The sequence below is a fragment of the Dromaius novaehollandiae genome, chromosome 20, assembly GCF_036370855.1.
Source record: "Dromaius novaehollandiae isolate bDroNov1 chromosome 20, bDroNov1.hap1, whole genome shotgun sequence".
Taxonomy (NCBI): domain Eukaryota; kingdom Metazoa; phylum Chordata; class Aves; order Casuariiformes; family Dromaiidae; genus Dromaius; species Dromaius novaehollandiae.
In genome coordinates, this window is record NC_088117.1 from 9,547,199 (window position 1) to 9,573,210 (window position 26,012).

The 26,012-nt window shown below is 43.3% G+C and overlaps 3 protein-coding genes across 16 annotated transcripts in view; 1 reads left to right on the forward strand and 2 right to left on the reverse strand.

Moving 5' to 3' along the window:
* The window catches only part of DDX31 (DEAD-box helicase 31), a 48,724-nt gene extending 42,351 nt beyond the window's left edge, over positions 1–6,373 (reverse strand). For 5 of the 6 annotated variants that reach the window (XR_010392391.1, XR_010392390.1, XM_064523792.1 and 2 more), the window contains exons 1-8: positions 6,215–6,373; positions 4,838–5,091; positions 4,575–4,650; positions 3,999–4,042; positions 3,486–3,556; positions 2,816–2,880; positions 1,760–1,804; positions 184–225 (exon numbers count right to left, since the gene is read on the reverse strand). Coding sequence is in view for 4 of the 6 variants with exons in the window: in XM_064523792.1 (XP_064379862.1) it covers positions 184–225; positions 1,760–1,804; positions 2,816–2,880; positions 3,486–3,556; positions 3,999–4,042; positions 4,575–4,650; positions 4,838–5,091; positions 6,215–6,265 (648 nt within the window). In the remaining 2 variants the exon portion in view is untranslated. The remainder of the gene's footprint in view (positions 1–183; positions 226–1,759; positions 1,805–2,815; positions 2,881–3,485; positions 3,557–3,998; positions 4,043–4,574; positions 4,651–4,837; positions 5,092–6,214) is intronic. The other variant, XM_064523791.1, reaches the window with a different exon arrangement.
* A 172-nt stretch (positions 6,374–6,545) lies between these two features.
* On the forward strand, positions 6,546–19,895 carry GTF3C4 (general transcription factor IIIC subunit 4). Of its 3 annotated transcripts, none has more exons than XR_003259413.2 (6): positions 6,546–6,881; positions 8,278–10,098; positions 11,975–12,105; positions 13,030–13,118; positions 14,028–16,656; positions 18,375–19,895. XR_003259413.2 is itself a non-coding variant. In XM_026101792.2 (5 exons), exons 1-5 carry the CDS (start codon positions 6,546–6,548, stop codon positions 14,090–14,092), a joined length of 2,442 nt encoding a protein of 813 aa, XP_025957577.2. In that variant the 3' UTR covers positions 14,093–19,895. The 3 variants fall into 3 exon arrangements, 1 of the variants encoding a protein (XP_025957577.2); XR_010392389.1 differs by having other exon boundaries at positions 14,028–14,483; positions 16,490–19,895; XM_026101792.2 differs by having other exon boundaries at positions 14,028–19,895.
* The window catches only part of AK8 (adenylate kinase 8), a 91,782-nt gene continuing 72,916 nt past the window's right edge, over positions 7,147–26,012 (reverse strand). For 5 of the 7 annotated variants that reach the window (XM_064523801.1, XM_064523800.1, XM_026101799.2 and 2 more), the window contains one exon: positions 24,908–25,597. In XM_064523801.1, the coding sequence (XP_064379871.1) occupies positions 25,363–25,597 (235 nt within the window). In that variant the 3' untranslated portion in view covers positions 24,908–25,362. Of the gene's footprint in view, positions 7,283–7,928; positions 10,840–24,907; positions 25,598–26,012 lie in introns of those variants that run through there. The other 2 variants (XM_064523805.1, XM_064523804.1) reach the window with 2 other exon arrangements.

Below are 26,012 nucleotides of genomic sequence, written 5' to 3' on the forward strand. Positions count from 1 at the left end.
CAGGGAAATCAAACTTAAATGCACTTAAAGACACACAGATTTATCTTTAAGGACCATATATCTTGCCAGATGCTGCATTTCCCTAAACGCCCAGTTGAATTTACAGGAGCTGAAGACGCTCAGCATCCAACAGCAAAAGGCTCAAGCAATAAGCAAGAAGAAAACAGAGAATGAAATTCTTACCTTGAGTAGCTTCTGCATAGTTTCAAAGCTCTGGAGTGCTAGCTATGGAAATCAACATGAGAAAGTAAGTTCTGAAAAAGCCTGCTAATGGAATATAAGCCCCTTTGGCTCAAAAATCTAATTTTAACACCTCCCATCTCAAAACTGTAAGATAATTTTGTTATGTTTATTATTGGGATTCTCAATATGTCCTTAACTTTTCTTTTAGAAGCTGCCTTCTATCTTATTCTTTTCTGTTCAAAAACCTCTTTATTGGCTCAGCTCTACAAGCCAGTTCTCGGGATGATACAAACTTCTCCTAGCTTATGTGAATGCATAAGGAAGGAAACAAGCTGAAGCCATAGATTTTGCTCCACCGGAAAATTAAAAGGGAAAATTGAACCTTCTCTGGAACAAAACCATTGTGAAAAGGACACACAACCCAGAGGTTAAAGCAATCATTTCGCAGTCCAGGCAGGCTGCACTATTCCCTCACTTGACCCATGGAGCTATCACACCACTGAATCTTTCTACCTCTCTTTTTCCCAGTCTGCAAAACAGAGATGGCATGTATACAACTTGCAGCTCTAAATACCTGGCCAGTAGGGAGCATTTCGCTGTCAGGTTTCATGTGCTGCCCAAAAGCTATTTCTGCTGTGGCAAAGAAGACTGGGAAAGGCAATGGTGCCATCCTGACCCGTTCATAGAGCATAAGTATGTGAACATGGCTCACTTATGGGAGCAAACCTATTTTAAATGCTCTGACTACACATGCTACCATTGCTTTTCATAGAAAAGGCCATTGCTTTTCATGGAAAGTAAAAGTAATACCAACTGCAATTACAAACTATCTTCCTAAGTGTACTAAATGGCAGCCCTTTAAACAAGCTTATGTTCAGTTTCCTACATGCTTAGTATTCACACAGCATCCTAGTGAAGCAGTGAGTTTACTGCTGTAAAAATTTAAACAGCTTCAGAGCTTTCTCCTTTCCTGGAACTGAGCTGAGATATTGCACTGCAGGTTCCATAAAATATTGTGCCCCAAACTGGATACCTGCAATCAATTCTCCACATGGAAGTTATTATCATTTGATATAAAAAAAGGTTGATATCCTCCTCTGAAATTGCCTTTGCAATTGCAAATAATATAAATCAAATAGAAGAGAGTTCAGTGAAGAAACCAACTCTTGGTAGCTTCGTCTTTGGCGTTCACTTACAGATTTGAGAAAAGGGCTTTAAAAACGAAATGTTTGTATAAACCCACACACTTGCAAAGTTGATTTCACTAGTTTTACTTCCCCGATGTGAGCTAGGCAAGTTTCTCCCTCCCATACATTGAGCTAGAGAGTTTTCCCCAGTCTTCCCAATTGATTTCTAACTGCATGGGGAAACAGAGATTTCTCCTGACTTGCCTCTGTATGGCGCTGAACAAAAACGACAACATTCATCCAGAAAGCATGCATTCTTTCTGTGAGGGCAAGATCTGAGCAGAGATAAGATATTCTTCAGCCCCTGATGGGCCCAAAGCTGCTCCACTAAAGACCAATGTTCAAAAACTCGTGTTCAGACCACATCAGAAAGAAACAAGGCCACTTACCTCTCTTGTTGGGACTAATATGAGTGCATAAGGCCCATCGCTGCGCTGCAAACATAGAAGACAAGAGGACCGCTAAGAAGAACGTAGCACTAATACACAGAGCGTTTCCACTTTTAATTTCTAGTAGCTGACAAAGTGAATTCTGTGGAGTTTCAGTACACGTTTGTGCTCTTCAAACCCCCCTTTAGAGTTCCATCTAGTCCAGGTTGGCATGACTCAAAACCACAGAGATTCCACTCCTTAAACTAAGATTAATGTTGAATTTTCTTTAGCCGGTAGTATTCTGAAGTTTTTTCTCATAGTGTACCTTTGCTTTTTCACAGTGTCACCCTAATGAACACAACAATTTGGGGCAATTTTCCTCCCTTCTTTGTATCATCAACCTTCAAATATTAACACTCCATCTCCTTCTCTTTCCTTCTCCGAAACCCACTCACAGTCATACTTAACATCTTATTCCACAAACAGTTTTTCACCGTCTTATTTCTGATTTGCAGAAAGAGTCTAACGCTTGATGCACAGCAACAATCTGTAGCTACCAGCAGCAGAAAATAACAATCCAGAATGGACTGGAATTATTTCAACCCAGAAGGAAGAAGTCAGGATGATCTCTTTCCCTAAAAGCCACAAGAGATGGCAGATCTGCAGCAGCTTTTTCTGGGTCAACAAGGTGATCTCAATCAGGATCAATTATCAAGTCTCACTCCATGTCATAGATTAGAAACCTGTTACTGCTAAAACCATGGCAGGAACTCCTGTCTTCCATTCTCTCAACTTTCAGACCTTTGTCTCTACTGCACTCTATTTTCTGCAAACTTGGGAATTCAGTCTATTTACCTGCTGCCTGAAGAAAAGGGGAATGTATAACACTTTACACTGTTATATCATCTGTTTCTTAACAGTATGGGAGGATCACATTAACTACATGCACAAAGGAAGGGGAGGAGAGACTAACCTTTGTAACAAGAAACACTGATGATTAGAAGAGAACAGTTGTAATTTATTTTTATTAATCTTACCATCAAAGGCAAATCTATTCAGTTCTGTTGCACCTACCTGTATTTTGGGTTTCATTCCTTGCAAGGACTGTACAAGTGGAATCCCATAGGCAAGAGTTTTACCTTTAAAAAAAAGAGAGAAAATTGGAAGATTTTCCATCATTTAAAAAAAATGCAGAAATTGCAGTACTCCTGCAAATTAAAGGGCATTAGAAAGTAACATTCAACCTACCATACTTAAACTGAGGTCAGAGTTTGGAAACACTTTCTAATTAAGTAGAAACTTTCCAAAAAAGATGTCTGATAAGCCACAACACCAAGGAACTAAATTAAAGAAGAGGGATGGTGGTATCACACTGACACCCATCTACCCAAATAGCTCTACCCACCAAGGGAAATGAGACATGGTTTACTGTAGAGCAAGCAAATAAGCTTGTACGATACAAGTGTGAGCTGCTGAGCTCCACTGGACCCCTGGATATGCATCCCCAGCATGAGCCTTGGAATAGGCCCATATGCAATGGCTGAAAGCTGCACATCAGCATTCAGTCCCACCACTGCCTCGTTACAGAAGTTTGCACAGCATCTGTCTGTGTCACAGCAGTCCCAAGCCAGGCTTCTGAGTCTGTCATTTTCATGAGCTGTACCAAGAATGAGATGTTTTGGTTCTGTATAAGGGATCCAATTTAACATGCCCTAGGAAGGGAGGCTGGCAATTAAATACTGACCTGAACCAGTCTGAGATCTCACTAAAGCATCTTTGCCTTGCAGCAGCACAGGAATTGTTTGCTTCTGAACACTGTGTAACAAACAAAACAGGTTAGGAAACACAGATTCAACACACAACATAAAATCCTAAGGTTTTAACAAACCATGACTGCTTCAAAGCCGTTTATCCCAAACTCCATGCATCCATCTCTGCTGTCTAGCTACATCAGCACAGCTGATTTGTAAGAAAAGTCTACAGACACATATCAGGTGTGGTAAATGGGAAAAAAGAAAGATGATTTTATGGTCAAAGTACCGAATGAGGAGCCAGTACTCCTAGATTCCATCTCCAGCTGTGACAGTGACTTGCTGCATAACTTCCAAGTTATTTCTTGTTCCAGATTTTGAAAGAAACAAACCATGTTGCTTAACAGGAACCACGGTGTTTATAAACCAATTACGCACAATGAACAATCATAAATGATTGTCAGTAAGGGGTGGTAAAGGGCAAAGTTTAATACGGGTTTGCTTACCTGGTCATGCTACATATCTTCAAGACAGTGGTTATTGTGGATATCTGAAGAGATAATTAACAATAATAAACAAGTTTCATTGACAAATTCTCACTGTTGTTACTTTTTGTAGTACAGGATAGAGTAAAAAAAAAAAAAAAAAAAAAAAAAAAAAAAAAGCACAGAAGAACGATTCTTATTCTCTGGATTAGTAGTCCAGGGCAGCTGGATGGAAAAATTCCCAGGTCCTCAAAATACCTCCATTGCTTTATCAGAATTATATTGCTGCTGGTACATCATAAAACACCAGATTTTTTTTTTTTTTAATGCACCTCCTGAAAGGTTTTCCATGTTTTTGGTACTACAACTGTGAGCAGTGGGGGATGCTGGGACACTGCCTTTGGGGACGGGTCAAGACAGGCTCAGAGGATACTGGTCACTGCATTGTGCTAAGAGCCTATCTGAGAGATTACAACAAAATCAAGTAGAGCGCTACTGAGTCGGCAGAAGTGCCCAGGAAGAAAGAGGAATCTCTCGGCTCTCTAAACCCCTCCTTCAACAGCATACTCCATGGCACACAGCCTTCCTGCCACTCACCAGGTGGGGATGGAGGTCCAGCTGGCTGAAAGAATCTGAAGTGAAAACATCTTCTTGCACCTGCTGCACTGCTTTTCTACAAGTTTGGGGAAACAAACCAAAATAAAACAAAATGCATGGTGTGGTTACAAAGTATATGACGAGAGTCTACATAAATACCAGGGAAAATACATGTACCAAGCAATGTTTTTGCCCAAGCAAAGGCAAGAACTCAAGACTGTTGAATTGAAAGGGTTTTTTTCCCCTCCACTTGTCTAAAATACCTGTGAATTTCTGGGATATCAGGGTTGTTTTTAAACAAGTTGGACGTCTTAACAAAAGGTCTGCTTTTCGGGGTCTCATTTCGGCTGTCAGACGACTGCTTCTTTGGAAGAGGTTTTTTTGATGAGTTTCTGTTTTCCCTGATGTCATCTTCTGTAGCGCGTTTCTTGAAGGAGCTTGCTGAAGGCTTACATTTCCGTTTCGAAGGTGGGTTTCCATGTGGTGACTGCAGCTTTCTTTTCGGAGCCTTAGACTGCTTTAGTGTTAACAAATCAGATAGCAAGGAATGCATTAATACACGTGAACTGACTATATGGTATCACATTTTGCTCATGTTAAACACAAGCATCAGTTCATACCCCTTCTTTTGGGGATTCTCTGTCCCATTACTAAAGAAATAAAGTTTGATTTTTGCAGCTAAATCCGAGTTCTTTGGATCAGAGAATGAGCCACATACTTCCATACAGTTCCTGCATTGTTTCTAAGGCCTTCAAATACTGCTGAAATGCAAACAGAAATCTAAAGTCACGTGTAGGGTTCATCACTCCAGGATTTCATCTAGCTTCTCTGGCAACTGCACAGAAATCCCTTTAGAAATCCGTCTCCAAAACTCTGCATATTGCTTATGTTAAAGCCACCCCTGTAGACTTTTTCCTTGCTCTTGCCCGAAGGAACGGCCTGTCCTTTGCTCACACCTGCGCTTACACCAGCTTTTGGGCTTTCCAAGTTGTTTCTGTGATGATTGATTTCTTTTGCTGCTCTTTCCATCATCGTAAGGAAAAGGGTTGCTGTTCCCATATCCCTCCAGGAACAGCGACGAAGAAAGCTAATTTAACTCCCTTCTGTCCCCAAAGCCCTCCTCTGTCCCCAGCCCCTTTTCAGTGAGGTTGTTTATCCCGACACATTTGCAAAACTCCTGAAATACGTCAACTCCCCGCAGTCTTGCCTCGCTTTTCTCCACTTCTCCCCCACTCGTGGCTGCACACTCCGATTCTCCTCATCCTCCTGCGAACCGCCGGGCGCCCAAACTCCCTTACTTTCTTTGCGCTTGTTTCTTCTTTCGGCACTACGGAACTTTGGGGGTCAGATGCTGCGTTGGGGGAACCTCGCCGCGGCCCCGCTCCGCCGCCCCGCTTCACCCGCCTGCTGCGACCCAGCGCTTCGCGGCGCCCCCCGAACAAGCCCCCAGCGCCCCCCACCTCCAACCCCCCTAACGACGCAGATAAGCGCAAGGGTTCGCGCCCCCCCCACTCGCCTCGGCCTCCGCCGGCCCCTCAGCGAGGGCGGACGCCGGCTCCGGCCGCAGGGGCGGCCCGCAGCGGGCAGCCTCCCCCGCCCCCAACCCCCGGCCCAGCCCGGCCCGGCCCGGCCGCACCTACCCGGCTCGGCGGCGAGCGCACGTTGAGCAGCAGCGCCCCGCCCGCCGCCATGGCCCCCCGCGCCCGCAGGACCCCGCCGCGCCCCGGCGCCGCCTGACCGCGGCCGGAGCCTTTGCCGCGGGGCGCGACGCGGCCGCCGCTGCTACCGCTGCGCTCCGCGGGCGGCCGGGGGCTCCTGCGGCGGACGCCGGCCCTGCTCGCTGCCCGGCGGCGGCGCCGCGCGGGCCCTCAGGCGGCGGCGGGGCAGCCCCGGCCGCGGGCGGCGGGGGCCTGGGCGGCGGCGGCGGCGCCTGCGCGCTGCGGCCGGCGCGGGCCGGGAGGCGGCGGTAAGATGGCGGCGGCGGCGCGCGGGGGCAGCCCCGCGCCGTCGGGGGCGGAGGAGCCGCCGCTGCTGGCTCTGGACGCGCTGGCCGAGGAGGCGGCGGCGGCGGCGGGGCCGAGCGCCGGGTTCCGGCTGACGGCGGTGCGGCGGGAGCCGGCGGTGCGGCTGCAGCACGGCGCCAGCGGGCTGGAGCCGCTGGCCTGGTCGGAGGACCACCGGGTGTCGGTGAGCACCGCCCGCAGCATCGCCGTCCTGGAGCAGCTCAGCGACATCCACAGCGGCGGCCAGGAGATGGTCATCCACCGCACGGCCGTGCCCGCGCCCGCCGCCGCCTGCCTCCTCAAGGTGAGGCGGGCGCCCGGCGCCGCCGGCCCGCTGCGGCCGCTCCCCCCCCTCCCTCCCGGCGGCAGCGGGCCGAGCCCCGGGGCCCAGGCCCGCGCCGCGGTGCTGGCCGTAGGGCAGCGAGGGGCCAGCCCGGCCCAGCCGGCACCGTCCTCAGCGGGAGCGCCGCGCAGGTGCTGCCCCGAGCCGTCCCCGGGGACGGGCTATCCGTCCTGTTAGCTTAACCCCCCCCCCCACCCCCCCCAAGAAACGTCACCTCACGCAGAAGTTCACAATAAATGAGTTTCTTTGATGTTCTGGGCGTGCACACCCGTGTAGCGACTGACAGCTCACGTCCTCCTTCATCGCGTTAGCGTGAGGTGGAGCGCGGGTTCACGGTGCTTTCGTGGAAGGCTGGAGGTGCCCTGCTTAAAACACAGATGTACTTAAAGGCCAGAGTGGTCTAATCAAAGGATACAAACCTTCACTGACTGCATCCTGAGCAAGTTTGTTTAAAAAAATAACAGTGAAGTTAGAAGTTTTTACTGGTGAATCTATACTACTCTTTTAAGACATGATTTCATGCACAAGAACCAAATGCAATTTTTTTTTTGCCTTAGCTGAGCTAAGTGTAGAAAACATTAGCATGTTAGGCACAGGAGGTCTCATGCTGATGCTAAGGTGTTCTGTAATGCAGTTGAGCAACTAACTTCAGTGCATCTAATATATGAGGCACTTTAAAAAGCACAGAAAAAAACATGTATAGCCCAGGAGTGTCAGGGTAAAGTATGTTTGTGGATCAAATGAATTTTGGAAGCTGTAAAGTTTTGCTGTTTTTCTAAGAATGGCTCACACTCCAGTGCTTTGATAACAATTATTTCAGTCAAATCTTAAGCAGAAATCCTTTCTTAGTTTACTACCTTAAGTGAAAGATCTTGGTAATAGGGACTGTTCTGGGGCTCTGGCAGAGCATTATGCTTTTTATAGTCCTTAGCACAGATGAGTATCAATCCTGACTGTCTTATTAAATACTAATTCAGTTGTTGCAGATCTGAAGCTTTTTTCCAAAAATAACACTGAGAATATGGAATAACTTTAGTTGAGTTGAAATATTGATGCTTTACAATTTGAATGTTATTACAAGTTCCTCTAAGTACACAGTTGAGAACAGAAGTACAAAAACAGGCTCTTCAGTCCAGCAGACAAAGATTCGATAGCTGAAAGTCAAAACTATACAATTTCAGGCCAACAGTGAAGCTTAAGCCTTTAACAGTGAGGTTAATTTAACCATTGGAACACCTTGTTATAGGTTGTGGTGGAGGATGCTCTATTGCAAGTGAGAATTGACTCCAGGAAAGTCTTCCCAAGATAACATTCTACAACTTACTTAAGAGTTCTTTTCTTTTCTGTTATCTTTCAGGTTGGTCCAAAAAAGGAGGTAGCAGAATGTAAGGAAAAATTCGCAAATTCAGTGGATCCAACAGTTAGTCAAGCTTTTATGTTAGATAGAGTATTCAATCCTGAAGGAAAGTCACTGCCGCCTATGCGAGGATTCAAATATTCCAGCTGGTCGCCTTTGGGCTGCGATGCTAATGGAAGATGCCTGCTTGCAGCTTTAACCATGGACAATCGACTAACCATCCATGCAAACCTCAACAGACTGCAGTGGGTGCACTTGGTTGACCTGACAGAAGTTTACGGGGAGCGTTTGTATGAAGCCAGTTACAAACTTTCTAAGGTTGAGACTCCCAGGGCAGAACTAGGTGACTTTTCTGAATTTCAGCGACGGCACAGCATGCAGACGCCAGTGCGCATGGAGTGGTCCGGAATCTGCACCACTCAGCAGGTTAAACACAACAACGAATGCCGGGACGTTGGTAGTGTGCTCTTAGCGGTGCTCTTTGAAAATGGTAACATTGCAGTTTGGCAGTTTCAGCTTCCGTTTCTGGGTAAGGAATCAATTACTTCTTGCAATACCATAGAGTCTGGAATAAATTCTCCAAGTGTCTTGTCTTGGTGGGAATATGAACATAACAACCGAAAAATGAGCGGACTCATTGTAGGGAGTGCTTTTGGACCAGTTAAAATCCTTCCTGTCAATCTAAAGGCAGTTAAAGGCTACTTTACGCTGAGACAGCCTGTAGTCTTGTGGCAAGAAATGGACCAGTTGCCAGTGCAGAGTATCAAATGTATTCCTCTTTACCATCCTTACCAGAAATGTAGTTGTAGCTTAGTGGTGGCTGCAAGAGGACCTTACGTGTTTTGGTGTCTTCTCTTGATATCCAAAGCAGGTTTGAATGTCCATAATTCCCATGTTACAGGGCTTCACTCTTTGCCAATTGTATCTATGACCGCAGACAAACAGAATGGCACGGTATATACGTGCTCCAGTGATGGAAAGGTAAGGCAGCTGATTCCCATATTCACAGATGTTGCTTTAAAATTTGAGCACCAGCTGATTAAGCTCTCAGAAGTGTTTGGCTCTGTAAGGACTCATGGAATAGCTGTTAGCCCATGTGGTGCATACTTAGCAGTTATTACAACAGAGGGTATGACTAATGGTCTTCACCCTGTTAACAAAAACTACCAAGTTCAGTTTGTAACACTTAAAACTTTTGAGGAGGCAGCTGCTCAGCTCTTGGAATCATCTGTTCAGAATCTTTTCCGGCAAGTGGACTTGACAGATCTTGTACGCTGGAAAATTTTGAAAGATAAGCATATTCCTCAATTCTTGCAGGAAGCACTGGATAAAAAGATTGAGAGCTGTGGTTCTACTTACTTCTGGCGGTTTAAGCTATTTCTCCTAAGAATTTTATACCAGTCAATGCAGAAAGCTCCCTCAGAGGTCATGTGGAGACCTTCACATGAGGATGCAAAAATCTTGATATCAGATTCCCCTGGGATGGGCAGCACGGAAGATGACCAAGAGGAAGGAACTTCTAAACAAGCCAGTAAGCAGAGCCTGTGCGACGCAGGCAAAGGTATGGACGTAGATGACGCTGCAGATGATGCTCTTCCTCAGTCGAGTGACATTGGAGGCCGTGAACCAATGGAAGAAAAGCTTCTGGAAATACAGGCACAAATTGAGGCAGTAGAAATGCACTTGACACGAGAACATATGAAACGAGTGTTGGGAGAAGTTTATCTGCACACGTGGATTACAGAGAACACCAGTATTCCCACCAGAGGAGTCTGTGACTTCTTAATGTCCGATGAAGGATATGATGACAGAACAGCACGAGTAAGTGCACCTCTGTGTTCTGGGGATTCAGTGTTACAAGCTGCTGCTTTTTCCCTGCTCTGCATCCTTCAATGAAAATGTAACTTTGGGGGTGGTGGGAAAAAGAACCGTAATCATGTAATCCTTTCTGGTCAGCTTCTGTAGAGCACCCAGCTTAAGTTGTCCTTTCTTGCAGTTATGGAGCCAGGGTGGGGGGGTGTAAATACAGCTGTCGAAATTTTAATCAGGTACAATAAAGAATAAACACACCTCAGTTTTTTGCAGGATGAGGGAGAGGACTGCAGTTTTTCCATTGCTGTTCATGAGCTTAGAACATGTACTGGTTGAAAAGAATATCAGTTTCTGTGGCTAAGTTTACTTAATATGTCACTGTACAAAACTAAACTTGGGAGATGTTTCCTCTAGTCAGTTATGTCTGCAGTTGCAATTTTCTGAGTTGCAGTATCATTTTTTAAAGTTGTTTAATTGAAAATGCTGTGACTGTTCAACTGGTACCTCTGGTCTTGTCAGTGTTCCATTAACCTTCGGTGAGGGGATGAGTTGTAGAAATTCAGAAAGTGATCGTGTTGTACGAGTTAAATCCAGTGACCCAGAACTTTATGCAGGATCAATGTCTTTGTTTTGTGAAACACAGATCTATGGCCTGAACCTTCAGGCACGCTTGCATTTACTGAACTACAAGAAATGAGCATAACTGAATGCTTAGCCGTGACAGGAACGCTTCTCATACTGGCAGTACCCCTACCAAAATAAAAGCATAACTGTAAGGACAGTACCTTAACTATTGCAATGTGTAGAACAAACGTGTGGCAGGAAATGAGTGATCAGTGAATCTTGCACGGGGCAGTGAAGTTTTGTGAATATAGATGTCAGACAAAGGTACCTTCACTGAGAAAATTCTGTTAGCAGCCTCCCAGGTCCTAAGATTGGAGGACGAGAATGTCTCACACGTCTCTATTTGTACCTCTTTGTATGAATAGAGAACAGTTCTTTCCAGTACCTGAATCCTTGAATCACTTGAACTTTAAAAATCAAAACCAACCTTTATATTGCATCTGGAAAGACAGAGGAAACAAGCACGATATCCATTACTGATGTAATGTATTTGTCTCTGCTGAGCTTATAAGCAAGCAGGCCACAGCTGTGTGGCCTTTAGTAATTCACAAGGCAAGTATTCTGGCAGAACTGCAATGGTTTTTTCTAGCATCCTCCCATTATTATGAATTGAAGGCTTGAGAGGTTGCTTTTCTTATCTTGTAAACAAGATATTTCTTTGTATAATGATTAAAAAGCTGACTTCCAAATTCTGTCTATTCAGCTTGCTGTCACAGTTTAAAGGTCCTTGAGATGTGGTTTGCATCTATTGAAATGTCAAAGACACTTCAGTAATAAATTTGGTCATATAAATGCTCTACTAGAGTGTATACATAATGAAGTTTATAAGATGACTACTGAAGATGTGCATCCAACTATTTTCTGAACAGGCTTTTTTTGGTACATCCACTGTGATAGGCATGAGAATTTGAAAGCATTGCTGTAGTGGTCACTGGCATCCTCTAAGGTGGTATGATATTTGGTTCTCCCATGCTTTTTAAATTTGCAATTAGCCTCACCTAAGACTGTTGGTTGCTCTTAAGTTCTGTATCCCTTTAGTGTGGGACAGAGAAATCTTCAGGAGTACATGAAAAATAGTCAGAGACTAAATTAATCCAAGTCTCTGACTGCCCGGGACTTAGATTTCTGTATTTGAATTCAGCGAGGTGGATAGATCTTTGCATCCTGTATCATATTCTGAAATCACAGTATCCCGAGAGGCTTCACCTTTCCGTAGGCAGCTGCCTTGCTCTAAACAATGCTGACTGCTGTGTGTTCCTAGGTGCTGATTGGGCATATCTTAAAGAAAATGAACAAACAGACTTTCCCAGAGCACTGTAGCTTGTGTAAAGAGATCCTGCCATTCACTGATCGCAAGCAGGCAGTTTGCTCCAATGGACATATCTGGCTCAGGTAATCTGTTCTTTAAGAGTTTTTGCCCTTCTCCCCTCTCCCCTGGATAGGTTACTTATATTTAAATAGCTAACCTAAAACATTTTCCTAGTGTGGGAGTAAAAAGGTACAAAGCACGTTATCCATGCTGCAGTTAATTGCACATTTTTGCTGGCCAGATCTTCCCCTGAGAGAGGAGGCACCCTAGATTGAATTTGTTTATCTTATCAGTATGCTATTTTCCAAGATAAAATGCTTTTGATCATCTAACTTCTTTCTTCAAGTGGGAGGGCAGGGCAGGAGAAAATAGAGGAAAAATCAAGCACAAGCGATCCTTTGGAATAGCAGATGAGAGAGCATGTTCTAGCTACTTTAGCATTTGAAAACAAATCAATTAACAAAAAGCAATTGGTAAGAACTATGCTAAGAAGTCAGACAAGTTTTGGGACATCTGGAAAAGGAAATCTTTCAACACCGATGTATTGGTGTTGGCAGTTGTCCCTGAAGACTCAGTAAGTCAGTGGTCCAACACTTAAAGAAAAGTCTTTACCATCTAAGTTTTACCTAACAGATCTCATGTGCTATTTTGACTAAATAGTCATTACCCTCAGTTAAAGATGCACTGGTTCTTCCCCTGCGCAATAACCCTCAACCTTCTCACCTTTTTCACTGCATGCTGCCTACAATTGTTTGGCCAGTGAAGAAACTTGTCTTTTCCATAGTATGTTGGGTTTTGGCCTTTTTCGTTTACGTGATTCTGCATAATCGGGCGTACTTGTGAGTTTCATATACTTGAGTTAGTTATTTAATTTTTGGTATTCATATGGCTCCCTACTGCCCTTACTCTCAGGAAGTGAGGGTTCCTGGGAACAGAGCCCAGCTTCAGTCAGAGCATGGGAGCAGGAAACAAAATTAACACCAAACAGTAACACTTGTCTTTCACAGGTGCTTTTTAACCTACCAATCCTGTCAGAGTTTGGTATACAGAAGGTGTTTGCTTCATGACAGCATTGCACGGCATCCAACCCCAGAAGGTAAACTGTTCCTTATGCCCTAAAAAGGCCAGAATTATGCATTCTAAGTCTTATCTGCATAATGACTTGAATGAGTTTCATTGACTTGCCTCTGTTAGGCTGCTGCTATGCAAAGCACTGGTATTCTGCATTGCATGGTGTTCTGTTGTTCATGCCTTAATGGCCTATATTAATTAGAACATGACAACTGGAAATGAATTTGTAAATATTACATTTTAGCAGGAGCCAGGTAAATGTGTAATCTGTGCTGGAGTGCTACAACTATATTCAAGTTAAAGAAATCAATTAGCGTCCAGTTCTGCAGATGCTGGATGTCTGACATTGAATTTCAGTGCAAGTTGAATTGATCCAGCACAAGTTAGGAAGAATTTGGCACCTTGCTGGCTAAGATCCCAAAGTAATGGCAGGTTGTGTGGCATTCTTGTGATTCCTGAGAATCAATTACAAGACTTAAACCACTGTACAGAGAGACAGACAGACAGACTACAAGCTTCGTTTCCCTACATGGGAGAATAACAAAGAACCTAGGACTAAGTGCAGCAGTAAGCGAAGCATCTAATTTCAATTAACAAAGGCAAAAACACTACCTTGCAAGACGATGTTCCTTTAATTTTTTTTCCGATATATGTTTGACACTTGTTTATGTAGAGACTATCTAGGTGGGTATGTAATGACGTAGCAGGACCGTTTCACTTTAGTTTTGTCCCCTACTGAAGTGGGATTTAAACTGACACTACTTGAAACTTCAAGACATGGAATTGGATTCATTCCAAACTCTCAGTTAATCCTGCACAGTGTATATACACAAACTATTTTAAGATTACTACCTAGTTTGTCTATCTCAATGTCATTCCTGTGTTTATCTTGACCTCCAGCTTTAAACAGTTTTTTTTCTGTTGTTTTTTTCAGATCCTGAATGGATCAAGAGGTTATTGCAAGGACCATGTACATTCTGTGATTCTCCTGTGTTCTAGAGAAGAGCTATGTAAAGACTGAAAGTATTTTCTCTGCTGCATAGGCTCCCTTCAGTCTAGATGGATATAGAGCGTGGGAGTACACGCTTTACTGAAGGGAGAAGACACTGTCCGCAACCCTGTAAATAAAACATTGGAGGGTCTAGAAAATCCTTAATCCAGAGCCCGATCCACGCTCCAGAAACGGGAGTATATCCAGAAGAGCAAGTTCGTAAAGCAGTTTGGAAATGCACCCCATTGAAGCATCAGCAGTTGACTGGACACACTCCCTTTTACTGAAAAGGAGCAGAAGTCTTAAGCATGCAGTCTGAACTGTCCTTTCTGCCTGGCAACTGCATGATTTCCTTAAGGCTAGGATGAGAACAGTGGAGCTGCTTCTCAAATACTCTTGGTGGGTAGAGAAGGCTTCAACTTGTAGTGCTGTTTGTTTGCTTGTTAACAAGCACTGGCACTTGCTGCAGATATTAAACTCAAAGTAATTTGTGGTTCTAATATTTCTTGCAGAGTAAAGCATACACCAGTTATAGCCATATGAAAGAAGTTGGCCATTAGATTAGTTTCATTTAACATCTGAAAGAATAACTCTACTATCTCTTAACAGTTTTAACAGTATCTTAGCCAGAAGGCTAACATTAGCTGCCTGGGTCAAATATGGATGAGTAAGAAGAATTCTTAAATGTAATAATTATTAAACTATTAGCAATTAGATTGAACACTAATATATATATATATGTATAATTTCCAGTACTCTTAAGTCTCTTGCCCCGCTTTCCTTTTCTGAACTAAGTTCTAGCCACTTCCTAGCTTTTGCCAACATATGTGCTTTTTGTTTCACTTAAGCCTCTGCCAACAGGAATCATCTCTTCCAGTGTAACTCAGTTACCAAATTACCACCAATTTACCTTATTTTCAATTGAACTGAGTCTCCCTAATGTTTTACAGAAATTTGATACACAGGTAATCTCTCCCAGCTGAGTTTCTCTTTTAACAACAACAGTAAAAAAATAATAATAATTTGGATAAAAGATGTCTTATCTAAAGTTTCCATGGTTGGGTATGGAGCCTGGTGAAGCCATTCTTACATAAACCTGACTTTATCATCAAGGGATTCATAAGTATGCCAGTAATATAGCATGGCTGAGCCCAGAAATTTACTCTGCTTTCTAACTGTCCTATAGGAAAAACAGTCTTTCTGTCTTTGGCACCCAATTCATATGGGGAGCGGGAGAATCAACTTGCTATGCAGTGTTAGAGGAATAATACCTCCAAAGTGTGTATGGTTATTTGGTACAGTTTGTCGTGTTAACTTAAAACCATGTCCTCAAATATTCCAAAGTTTATGTATTTACATTCTTAGGAGTACCAGTCTGGACACTCAAGTGTGTTGCCCTGTTTGTGATTCATGACACTTCTAATTGTGTGTGAAGTCCTTTATAGGTATTTGAGAAAAATCAAGGAATTGTCCTGACAGCATCAGTCTCCAACAACACGTGTGGACTGGTGCTTAAGTTTCCTTGATTTAATGACTATGCATATTTTCCTAATGTTTCTTCACCTTTAGTAGGAGCAGATTTCTTCAGCTAACATTAAAACAAGTCAGGTGTCCTTACTGTTCAGTGTTTCATGCATTAAGCATGATAGTGCTTTGACTGAGAATAATATTAATATAGTAGATTAGAACAGCATAAGCACATTCATCTGTAAAATAATTAGTCTTATTTGTAAATATCCCTGGAAGTGATACCATAACTGTATTAAAGAAATGTTTAGTTTTCTATTGCTGTGCACTGAAAATTGAAGTGACTTTGGTGTGTCTGCAAAGAGAGAATCTGTAAATCATGATAGCATCTAGCAGGACAAGGTCAGAGTAGCCTCATGGGTGCTCAGTTTGAGGCAGGTACTGTACCTGGGGCAGCATTTATGTTCTCCTTACTTCCTGGTGTTGAGTGGAGGGGGGGTGGGGGAGAAGGACATTTATATCAATTTGAGCTGAAAAGGCTGAATAGAGGGTTTATTCATGGCAGTAGCGCTACCAGTTTTGATAGAAACTGCAAGTCCTTGCCCAAGCAGTCCTGACCAAGTGTTCTGGTTCAGAAATCCATCTGAGGATGGAAGAGGTGAGAGAGCTTTCCAGAGCTATGTGCAAATGCTTTCAAAACAAACAAACAAAAAAAGTCAAAGATCATTTCTTTGATCTTGGTTTAAAGATCCTAATGAGAGTCTGCTGAAATGTTTAAGTCTGGCTGACCAGAACATTTAATGCAGTATCATTAGATTAAGGCCTCATGGTTACTTCTAGCAGTTCTCTAACTCCCCTGGATTGAGTTGAATGCTTTAGACATTTAGAAGCTAGTACATCTGCTTTCAGCATTAATATTTATTTTCCTGTCTTTCAAGGTAGTAGATACTCAGTATACCATTGCCAGGTTATTTAACCTGATTTATGACTGCTGGGAGAATGGAATTTTAAAGCCAGCGATGTCGGCTTTGTCTGCATGCCAGTGGAGATCCTTTAGCACAAAGCTTTCACTTCTCACCCTGACCCATTCACAACGGGTAAAGAGGTATTGTGTGGTTTTTTTGTTTTGTTTTTTAAACCATCACTGGTTTCCAAGTGTATTTTTAACTAGTCTGGACCTGAATAGCATAGCACACCTCAGACCAGTAAAATTTAACCTCTGATGTTGATCATACTGAATCTTTCTGCCCACTTACCAGCTGAGACTTCCTTCTCAAGAAACTATCTGGTTTGGACTCACCGCTTGCAGTTCTAGGAATGCGGGGTTTAGACCCATTCCTGTTAGAGTATTGTAATAATCCGCAGAGCTGCAGCGGCACCCTGATGAATTCTCTCACATTATCCCTCATGTTTTCCTAATCAAAATCTTGTTTTCATCCTGCGTAGAGCGAGTGGGTGAGGAAGATATGAGCATCAGCAGCCAGATCCTTGCTCTGTTTTGTTGTTAAGGAAGTTGCCTCCCAAACAAATACGCAGTAGAACTATCCGATATTAAGGCCCAGTCTGTTTTGAAACACAAAGTATGCAAAGAATAAATCCCACTAAGTCAGAGTTTATCCCACTGAGCTTTTGCCCTGTAAATACTGAGGCCACATATCTCAAACAAGTGAATAGTTTAAGGCTCTCCTCAACTGTTTCACCATTTGGTCGTAAACACTGTGACCATTTGTGATGCCTCATCTCTAGAGGAAGAATAGTACTCCAGAGGGACTAAGCTGTTCTTGATGCACTGCTTATAAATTTTTTAAAGGATTATAGTATTTGCTGTTGCATCTGAGGATTAATAGCCACAGACATTACATGTTCTGTGTCTAAAGCCATTCTGTCATCATCCTTGATAAGTAGCTTCCGATAGCTTTAAGATTTGCTACTTATACCAATGAGTATCCATCATGCTGACCTCAAGCAACTACCATTGGCTGCTGTGTATATCAAAATATCAAGGGTGTTTTTACCAAAAATGGTTGAAGATAATGGTTTTCATTCTTAACTCACCCTGTTGAACCTCCCTGTAGTTTGAGGCTATTTTTAATGCAGGTTAATAGACTATAGAAAGTACAATGAGTAATTTGGACTAAGATACCATAAAAGTCCAATTAAATATTGAATAACCTTACTGAATGCAAGCATTTATAGTCCTAGTTAAAGGGTAACAAATCACACTTGAGTACTTATGCCATAACACTTACAGGAGACTTGTTCGTTACTGATCCAGTTTGGGAAACAGCGGACAGCCTTGTGGGCACAATGCAAGAGTCTCAGTTGCCATCTGTGGGTATGGCCTCAGAGGGAAGCAGCAGAAGAACCAGTTCCCACCCCTCAGAGCCTTCACAAATGAGCAGGGTGGGGGCTAATCATTCAAGTTGTTGTGCCCTAGACAACATCTAAGCTTTGTGTGTGTGACAGATATGCGAGGTCAGTTAGATGCATTTACCAATAGACTCTCTTCAAGGAGCATGTTGAAGGTCAGTACTGTAATAAGAGGGAAATACCTGTCACTTTCCTAGTCTGCCATTTTGCATGAACGGGGCTGGGTATGTCAGAGACCACCACATGCCTATTCTTCCTACGAGGAATCACGATAAAGTGCTTGTTTGCATTTTGCATGCCAGTTTAGCCTTGTCATTGAGTTTCAATTGTCCATTCTTTCTGGCACTCACCTGGTAAGTGTGTACTTAGTATTAGTCCAGTACATATCAGAATATAGTAAGCTTCAAAGTTTGTTACTGCAGAGCTCTAACCTAGTTTGTATTATTTTTGCAGCTGGAAATAAGAGCAGTAAGCAGTCTCAGGCTCAAAAGTATTGTTAGTCATGGCAGAAGTCACATTTAGAACCAAAATTTAACTATCGGAATGAACCAGAAGAGAACGTTTTACAGGATCTCAGCAAATAAAGGTGAAATGCTCAAAGTAGTTACCAATACTATTTCTCTATCCCAATTCCCCTCTTGTATTCCCTTTTGAAGCATCTTTGGAAGCTTTCTACATGAGGCCTGTAAATGCACAGATTACCCTGACTGAATTCAAGACATACTTCCCCCCCGCCATGCCCCCCCCCCTTTTAACCAGACCTGGTACAAACCTCTGTGTGGAGATGCCTGCTGGTTTACAGCTTCACTGTTAAACACTAGGTTGACATAGCTGCTTCTTCCCCTCCATGCAAGTAAACAAGAACCACTTGAGGTTGGCTTTGTAAATCTAGACTGCTGCCCTACCTATTTGAAGATGCAGGAGTCTTAACAAGATGGACAATAGCTTTCTCTGGAAGTCACAATCTAGGATAGTTTTTCCACAATTTATAGAAATTAGCGTGCATGTATAGCAGTGTCCTCAGAGCAGCTGTCTTCATATCTAATGGACGAGGGCCTTAGGTATATTTTCACTTGAATTACTATCTATGCTAATCCTTAGCTGTACTGAGCTTTAAATCATACAACATACGTACTAATATCTAACACTGGAGATGTTCTCAGACACTTGGTGTCATCTTGAATATTTTTATTCCATCACCATTTTTATTAGTGCTAACTCAGTTTTTAGCAGTCTTCATTCAAAAGACCTGGAACGCCTTGTGTTTTGTCATCCGTAAGCATTAGCTGTATAGTGACCTCAGGGTGTCACAGCTGAATGAGCGTGGCTGGAGAGGACTGTTTTCACTGTTGCAGTGCAGCCACCTCTTGGTGGTGCATGGGGTACTTACTAGCGTTAACTACACTACAGGTCAGGACAGAGTAGAGTAATTCCCTGTGCTATCCTAGGCTTCAGCTGACTCAACCAGCATATGAATATTGGAGTAGGAGTGTCTTCATCCCAGGAACACTTACGCACTGTTGAAAGCCTACAGCAGGAGTTACAGGGCCAGGCCAGCCCTGCAGCATTCCTCCTTTACACTAAAGTGGAAAGCCAGCCCTGAAAAGGGGAAACCCGAGAGCCAACCAAATGGAACTGCTCAGAGACTAGTTTAATTTAATTGCTCCACTGATCTAACTGATCTCTTCATGCCATTTTTATTCCATTCAGGGGTGCAAGTGTTGTAGCTGGCAGGCCACATGGTCACACAGCCGAATGGAAAGCAAATTTAGGTTTTAGTCTTCAGTTTCTGGATTCTTCCCTTGAGACCTAGCTCATGGGAGGGTCTGACAAAGTTGCTGTGAATATTGATGCTGTGTATATGGCATATTTTGTAAACGTGAAGCAAACTTGGATGAATGTTTTGTATACTGCGACAGTAGCATTGTAATCCTGCTCCTTTTTTATTCTAAATAAATAAATAAAGTGCTTGTTTGTAATGTCTGTATTTTAAGGGGCTGAATTCCTGGAGGAACACAGGGTGCCAGCATCCAAGACGGACAAGAAAGAGCGGTGTAGTTAAAGCACTCAGTCCTTCAGCACAAAGCTTCACTCTTCAAAAACACCCCGCACTGACCTCAACGTGCACACAGATCTAACACGGACTGTGCAGAGTTGCAAATGTGACTATATGCCTTGTATAAAGTTAGTTTTTCAATTGTGACATTTGAAAGACTTCACTTATGGGGCTATGGTAAAGGTGAACATAGGTCCAGAGATGCAGCTAGACACTGCTTATTTCAAAGGAGTTTTACTGTGCAGAGCGACTGCATATAGGCAGCTCCTCTGCTCCACTTACTGGATCTCTTACTGTGGTAACCTTGTAGCTCATCCATAGAGTAAAAGGATAAATGACTTTTAGCCTAAGCTGACCAAAGCAAATAAGGATAAGAATTATCCCTTCCTTTTAATCTTTCAAGATTTTATATATAAAGAGAAGAAAAAAGAAGGAAGTGACTTTCTAGAGGGATGTAACAAATGTGCCTCATTCTCTTAACTCTGAGGCATCAGATGCAACGGACAACTTGCAAACCAGGAATTTAGCTTACAAGCATTCAAATACCTGGGGGGTGAAAATGAGCATCAGCCAGTTGTGTCAGTATACATGGAGGAAGGGAGACGCAGGAAATCTGAAAGTGTACTTTAAAAGCAGATTCTGTGGATCCAGACCATAATTTCCCAGTTGTAGCATTAACAGTTTGGGATTCCTAGGTAGTAAGTAGCTCACCTCGCCCTTATCTTGCTGGGCAAGAAGCATGCTGAGTTGCCACTGAAGCTACAGAGACCCTTTCAGCAGAGGCCCAAGTCCAGCTCTCCCTGAAGCCAGGTGAAGCCTGACAGAGTAGAAGTCAGACCCTGCCCATAGCTATCGCATCCCACCTGCCTGGCAGTTTTGATTCTGTGCTTCTAGCAAGGGAAGCGATGCTCTGGTCACGTTCAATCGCTTGTACCAGGTCTTTCTGCCTCTAAGACGGTGGTTGCTATCACCCTGAGCAGACAGATACACACCTTGATTACTTACTTATAAATAAGGGTTAACTTTCTCAAGGTAGCACAGTAAAGTCAGGAGGCAAAAGAACATTAGCTTACAAGAGAGTTTTGTAGTACAGTAATTTGTTTTTAAACTTTTTTTTCTGAAAGGTGAGAGCAGATGAATGAACAATGTCAGTGATAAAACACCAGAACAAGAAAACCCACAACAATTCATCCTACCACTTTTATGTTTGGACCTCTTTCCTACTCCAGCCTCACTAAATATCTGTTTGAGGCTAACAGGTCTCCTGTAAAATCAGATGGCATTTGTGTGGAAAGGATGTTTGCCTCTTCTGATTTGTATTCACTTTTTCCTGTTTGTGAAGACTTTTGCTAATTTTATATTTTTATTTATATATATATATATGTAATTAATTCCATTTTGAGTACAAAGTAAGCAACCACATCCTAAATCAGTACGAGACTAACAACTCCAGATACAGTAAATATGCTTCATCTGTTTCGACAGAGAGACTGGATGGTTATACTGATCTCGCTACCACTTTTTTTTCCAAGATTGGATTGTGATGCCTTAGAGCTAGGATTTAGTTTTTGTCATGAATAACTTCTTATAAGGAGAACTGAAGCCTGTAATCTTACTTTTCCTCATTCACTGTCACTAGAACTTAACTGAAATATCTGATATTGTAACTGTGTCTGTCAGCAAAATGCCCTCTATCAGTGGAAGTAAAGAAGGTCAGTAGATATCTTTATACCATGATCTCAAGAGTGTTTGTAGTTACCTGGCCACTGTCACAACACTGGTGGTGAAGTCTGTGAGAGGACCTGGGCTCTAATACAGCCTTTCTGCCACCCAGCCATTCCCCTCTCCTCACCAGCACAGCCTGAACCCCTCCTCTCCCCAGCCTCCTGAGCCACTGAATGCCAGCACTCCAGCTCCAGAAAAATTGTATTAACCAACTTTCTTTGATTAAAGGGGCCTGACCACCTTTTCTTTTCTCCCATAGAATCAAACTGTTCTTGTTGCAGAAAGGAGGGTATCAAGGACAGCCTGCTTGTAGAGGGGGAAAAACTTTTCTGTATCAAGTAAGAACATACAAACAGGGCAAAAACTACCTTTCAGATTCAGTTTTCATGACTACTCCACACAGACAGGCAATTACAGGGTGATGACCCCAGTTTGTTCCTACTAAAGATCAATCCGGCTCCAGCTGCACAAATGGGAAGTGGACCTGAGGCACAGGAGCCTGCCAGGCATGTCTTTGCCCTAAAACATCCCCTTCATCACTGCAGTCCCACAGTTTCTGCAGCATCTCATGAACAGACGGTTGTAGAACTAGCTACGCTCAAGGTTTTTGTGCTGACATCACCACCCAAGAAGCACCCAAGCTCTACAAGGAGAGGCAAGAAACCAAAGAGGAAGGAAGGGGATTCTTTCAAGAACCACCGAGATGGTGCTAGAGGATTGGGGGTTTGCCTGGAGGTGTTCAAACAGCCTTCCATGACAGCGCCTCGAAGGATCTATCGTTTGGAGCAGGTGGGCATGAAATCTTGTGGAGCAATTGGACAGACTCATCTTGTTGCTGAACAAGATAATTAACAGCATAATATATAGGGTGTAACACAACCTCCAAACAGCCCTCTCTGCAAAGTGTCTTTGGAAAAAAGAGTGATAAAAGATGTCTAGTTCAGAACTGGGCACACTATAAAATAAGTAAAGTCTGTTCCCTGCTGTGTTGTTAGCACCTCCTCTTTACCTTGTTTTTCTCATTGCTTAACGTTTGTTTTGCCAGAATAAGATGCTAATAAAATCAAGCGTAGTTACCAAATTGGTTTTCAAATGTTGCATTCCAATTATAAAAGCCTAATTCCTTCCTCCATCCACCGAACCTTTTTGGTATTAACAGGCTTTACTATGCAAAGTGATGCAGGGGCTGTTTCATTTACAGTAATTAAATGAATGTCAATTGTTTTAGTTGTTTCCGAGGGAGAGTTCTACATGAGTATTAGCATGTTCTGCTAACCCTTACATCCTGCACTTCAGGCCTGCTGCAAGCCCTTGGGGGCTGACCATTGACCCGAGACTCCGTACCCAGACATGCCAAGCGCATCTCAATGAGATGAGCTCTTTTTCTCAGTTTCTATGGAACCAGCAGAGCAGAACTAATATAGCGGCCGCATATAGATGAAAGAATGAAGAGGAAAAAGGGCTTTACAGCTAAATTAATTAAGCAGATGTACCTGTCTAATTAAAGATGCACTGTCCCTTTTGTACCCTAGCTGCAGTACAAACAGTATTTAAATACATTCTCTATCCATTTCATCTATCAAAATATTTAGTAGGAACACTCAGATGAAGGTGATATTAGCAAGATGAGCTTCCCATGTATTATTAATAGAAAGCCTCCCAATTATGCACGAATGCTACATCATATCTTTATAGCAATAGCACAGAAAACAGCTGCTCAAGTAGGTTACCAAACAGCACATTTGTAACAGGCAGAACTGTTATAAATGCCCTGGCCCAGCCTTATGGGAGGGTTTGCAGTCAGGCTCCGTGCAGCGGGAGCAGCCACTGCTGCAGCCTGGAATGTCTCAGCACACCAGGAACAGAGGACTGGACTCATGTTGCTGGTGCCAGAGGATTTGACCTTTATTTATTTATTTTTTAAGGTTTCAGACAAACGCATTCCAAGATTTTTAAAGCTGCCTTCAAGGCTGGAAAGTCACTTTCCCATTCATCTGAACCCCTCACAGGTTTTGAAAAGTTAGATGTTAAACTCTGATCATCCAAAATATTATAATACCATTTGAGCCATTTGCATAGCCAGGGTCTCTTCACCTGCATTTACTCTACAGGAACGAGGAGGGAATTTTGCATGTATGTCCCTGCAGCACTCTATATAGACCTGAACACACATGATCAACGACAGCCAAAGAGACAAACTTATCCACAGCAATGTGGAACAGAGAAGTCATCTGAAAACAAAAGGCTCCTAGAAGCCTGTGCTCCATGAAAAAGGACAGCACACGCTTCCAGCCCCTTCCCAGGCACAGGGACTTTGAGGAGAAAGTTGAAGCTCCTCCCAGTTCCCTAGGCAATTCCCTTTTCAATGCTTTCAGTATCATCTTTACACAGGGAATTCACATTCATACACAAGGGAGAATGGAGAAAAAAAAGGAAACCTATAATAAAGGCATCTAACTCAGTGCTTCTCTGAATCACAAGAACAAATCACACCCTTTATCTAGAAGTAATTCAGGATGTGGATTTCCACAGCCAGAGTTTGAGGTAGATAAGAAAGTGCTGTAACATACCTTTCATCAAGGATCTTCAAGCAAAGAAGGACTTATCTGCTGCATTCCTGCAACCTGATCTGGCCAGGGCCAAAATACCAGCCTCTGACCTGCCCAGCCGCAGCTAAGTTAGGGCAGCCACAGGTGCAGCCCTCCACCAGCAGGAAATAAGGCCGGGGGGGGCTGCTGCAGAAAAGCCTCTGGCACAAGCTGAGAGCCTCCCTCCACCAGGAAAACACAATTTAGTAACCTCGCTGCTCCTGAGGCTCATTACATCCTTAATTGGGCTCTGAATGTGATGAAACTGCAACCTGTTTTCTGTGGCTCTAGGTGTTATTTCCAGTTGTTCTGAGTCCTTCTGTGAGCCTGCCCAGCTGCAAGGTTAGGCCAGGGTGACGGGAAGGCTGGTGCATCAGCAGAGTGACTGTCCAGCTGTTTTGTGAGAACTTTAAGCAAGCTGAGTTAACACAGGAGTGAAAATGTCTGTCTCCTGGGTATAAAACACTGCTGTTGTCCCTGGGGGAAGTGCACCACTGAGCTGCAAGCTCCGTTATTCCCTTCACATATGTGTTTGCTGACAGCAGGCTGTCACAGGGAAGCAGACAGTGGTGCCAGGGTAGTTTTGATGGAGAGTACTGAGTGAATTAAGACACAAACTCATCTAATAGCTTTAATATTCCAAATTGGCTACACTGGGGTTACATGGTTAAGACAAATCTGTCATTCGCTGAATCACAAAATCAGAAAAAGGTATGTAAATTAAGCACATGAACTTCATGACCGCAGGCCTTCATAGCTTGGATCACAAAACAAAAATCTCAAGCCAACTAAAATTTTCCCTGTGAAGGATGGTTTCTTACTCTCATTACAACACCCAGCCTGGACGGAGCTTGGTTGAATTCCAGGTCTCTTTCAAAAACCTGCCCTTTCAGCGATAGGACTGCAAACACCGCAGAGGGAAGTTTAAAACCAACTGTCCATGTAAGAGATTTCAAGAAATCACCCTTATTAATTATAAGCCTTTTAATTTTTTTGTTCATATTGCAATCTACAACTGAAATAATAATTTCATGATGTACGCCAAACAAGCCCAAACAACTTTTTCCCTAGGTCAGAACCTACGTGGAAGGGGCTTAATGATACAGCTTTCTATAAACTCAAAGACAACTTGAGGGTCTTGGTCAGCATTGACGTAAAAGGCATCTTCATAAAACTCTTCCAGTTCCTTGGCATGTCTGTAATAGGTTTCCAGGCGCATCTCAATATTTTCTTCCTTGTCTTTAGGGTGCTGCCTGAGACGGGCTTGGATCTCCAGCGCTGGAGCTGGTCTGAATGTAATGTGATATCTAGAGATGAGATACAAATGCCACCACTTCAGCTCGAGCTGGAGACACAGCAGCCATTGCCTAACAAACTCCTATGCTTTTGCTTATCCAAGGTCCCTGGAAGTGCCTCTTTCTAGGACAGGGTTTCAAAATGATGACTGGAAGTTTCAGGGTAAGTTATTTGGTATTCCTGCTCTCAAGAATCCCAGATACCTGAAAGCCAAGAGTTTCTCTTGACCTGTCCCGCAGAGACCATTGCTGGTGTTTATATACCTCACACAAGGTGCAAACAGAGAAATCTCTATTCTCTGCCCAATAATCCAGGCTGAGAAACATTTCTATATCTGACCCAGATCCGATCCCAAGGCAATACACATTTTACTTGTAATTTTTGATTCCCAGTCTTGTATCTAAAAAACCCTAACCTTAACCCTTA

Bases quoted from the DNA above. Each gene is read 5' to 3' on its own strand.
- GTF3C4 (XM_026101792.2), top strand. From the start codon at position 6,546: ATGGCGGCGGCGGCGCGCGGGGGCAGCCCCGCGCCGTCGGGGGCGGAG. The intron at 10,099-11,974 runs GTAAGTGCACCT...GTGTGTTCCTAG, and splicing joins ATGATGACAGAACAGCACGA to GTGCTGATTGGGCATATCTT. The intron at 12,106-13,029 runs GTAATCTGTTCT...TGTCTTTCACAG, and splicing joins AATGGACATATCTGGCTCAG to GTGCTTTTTAACCTACCAAT.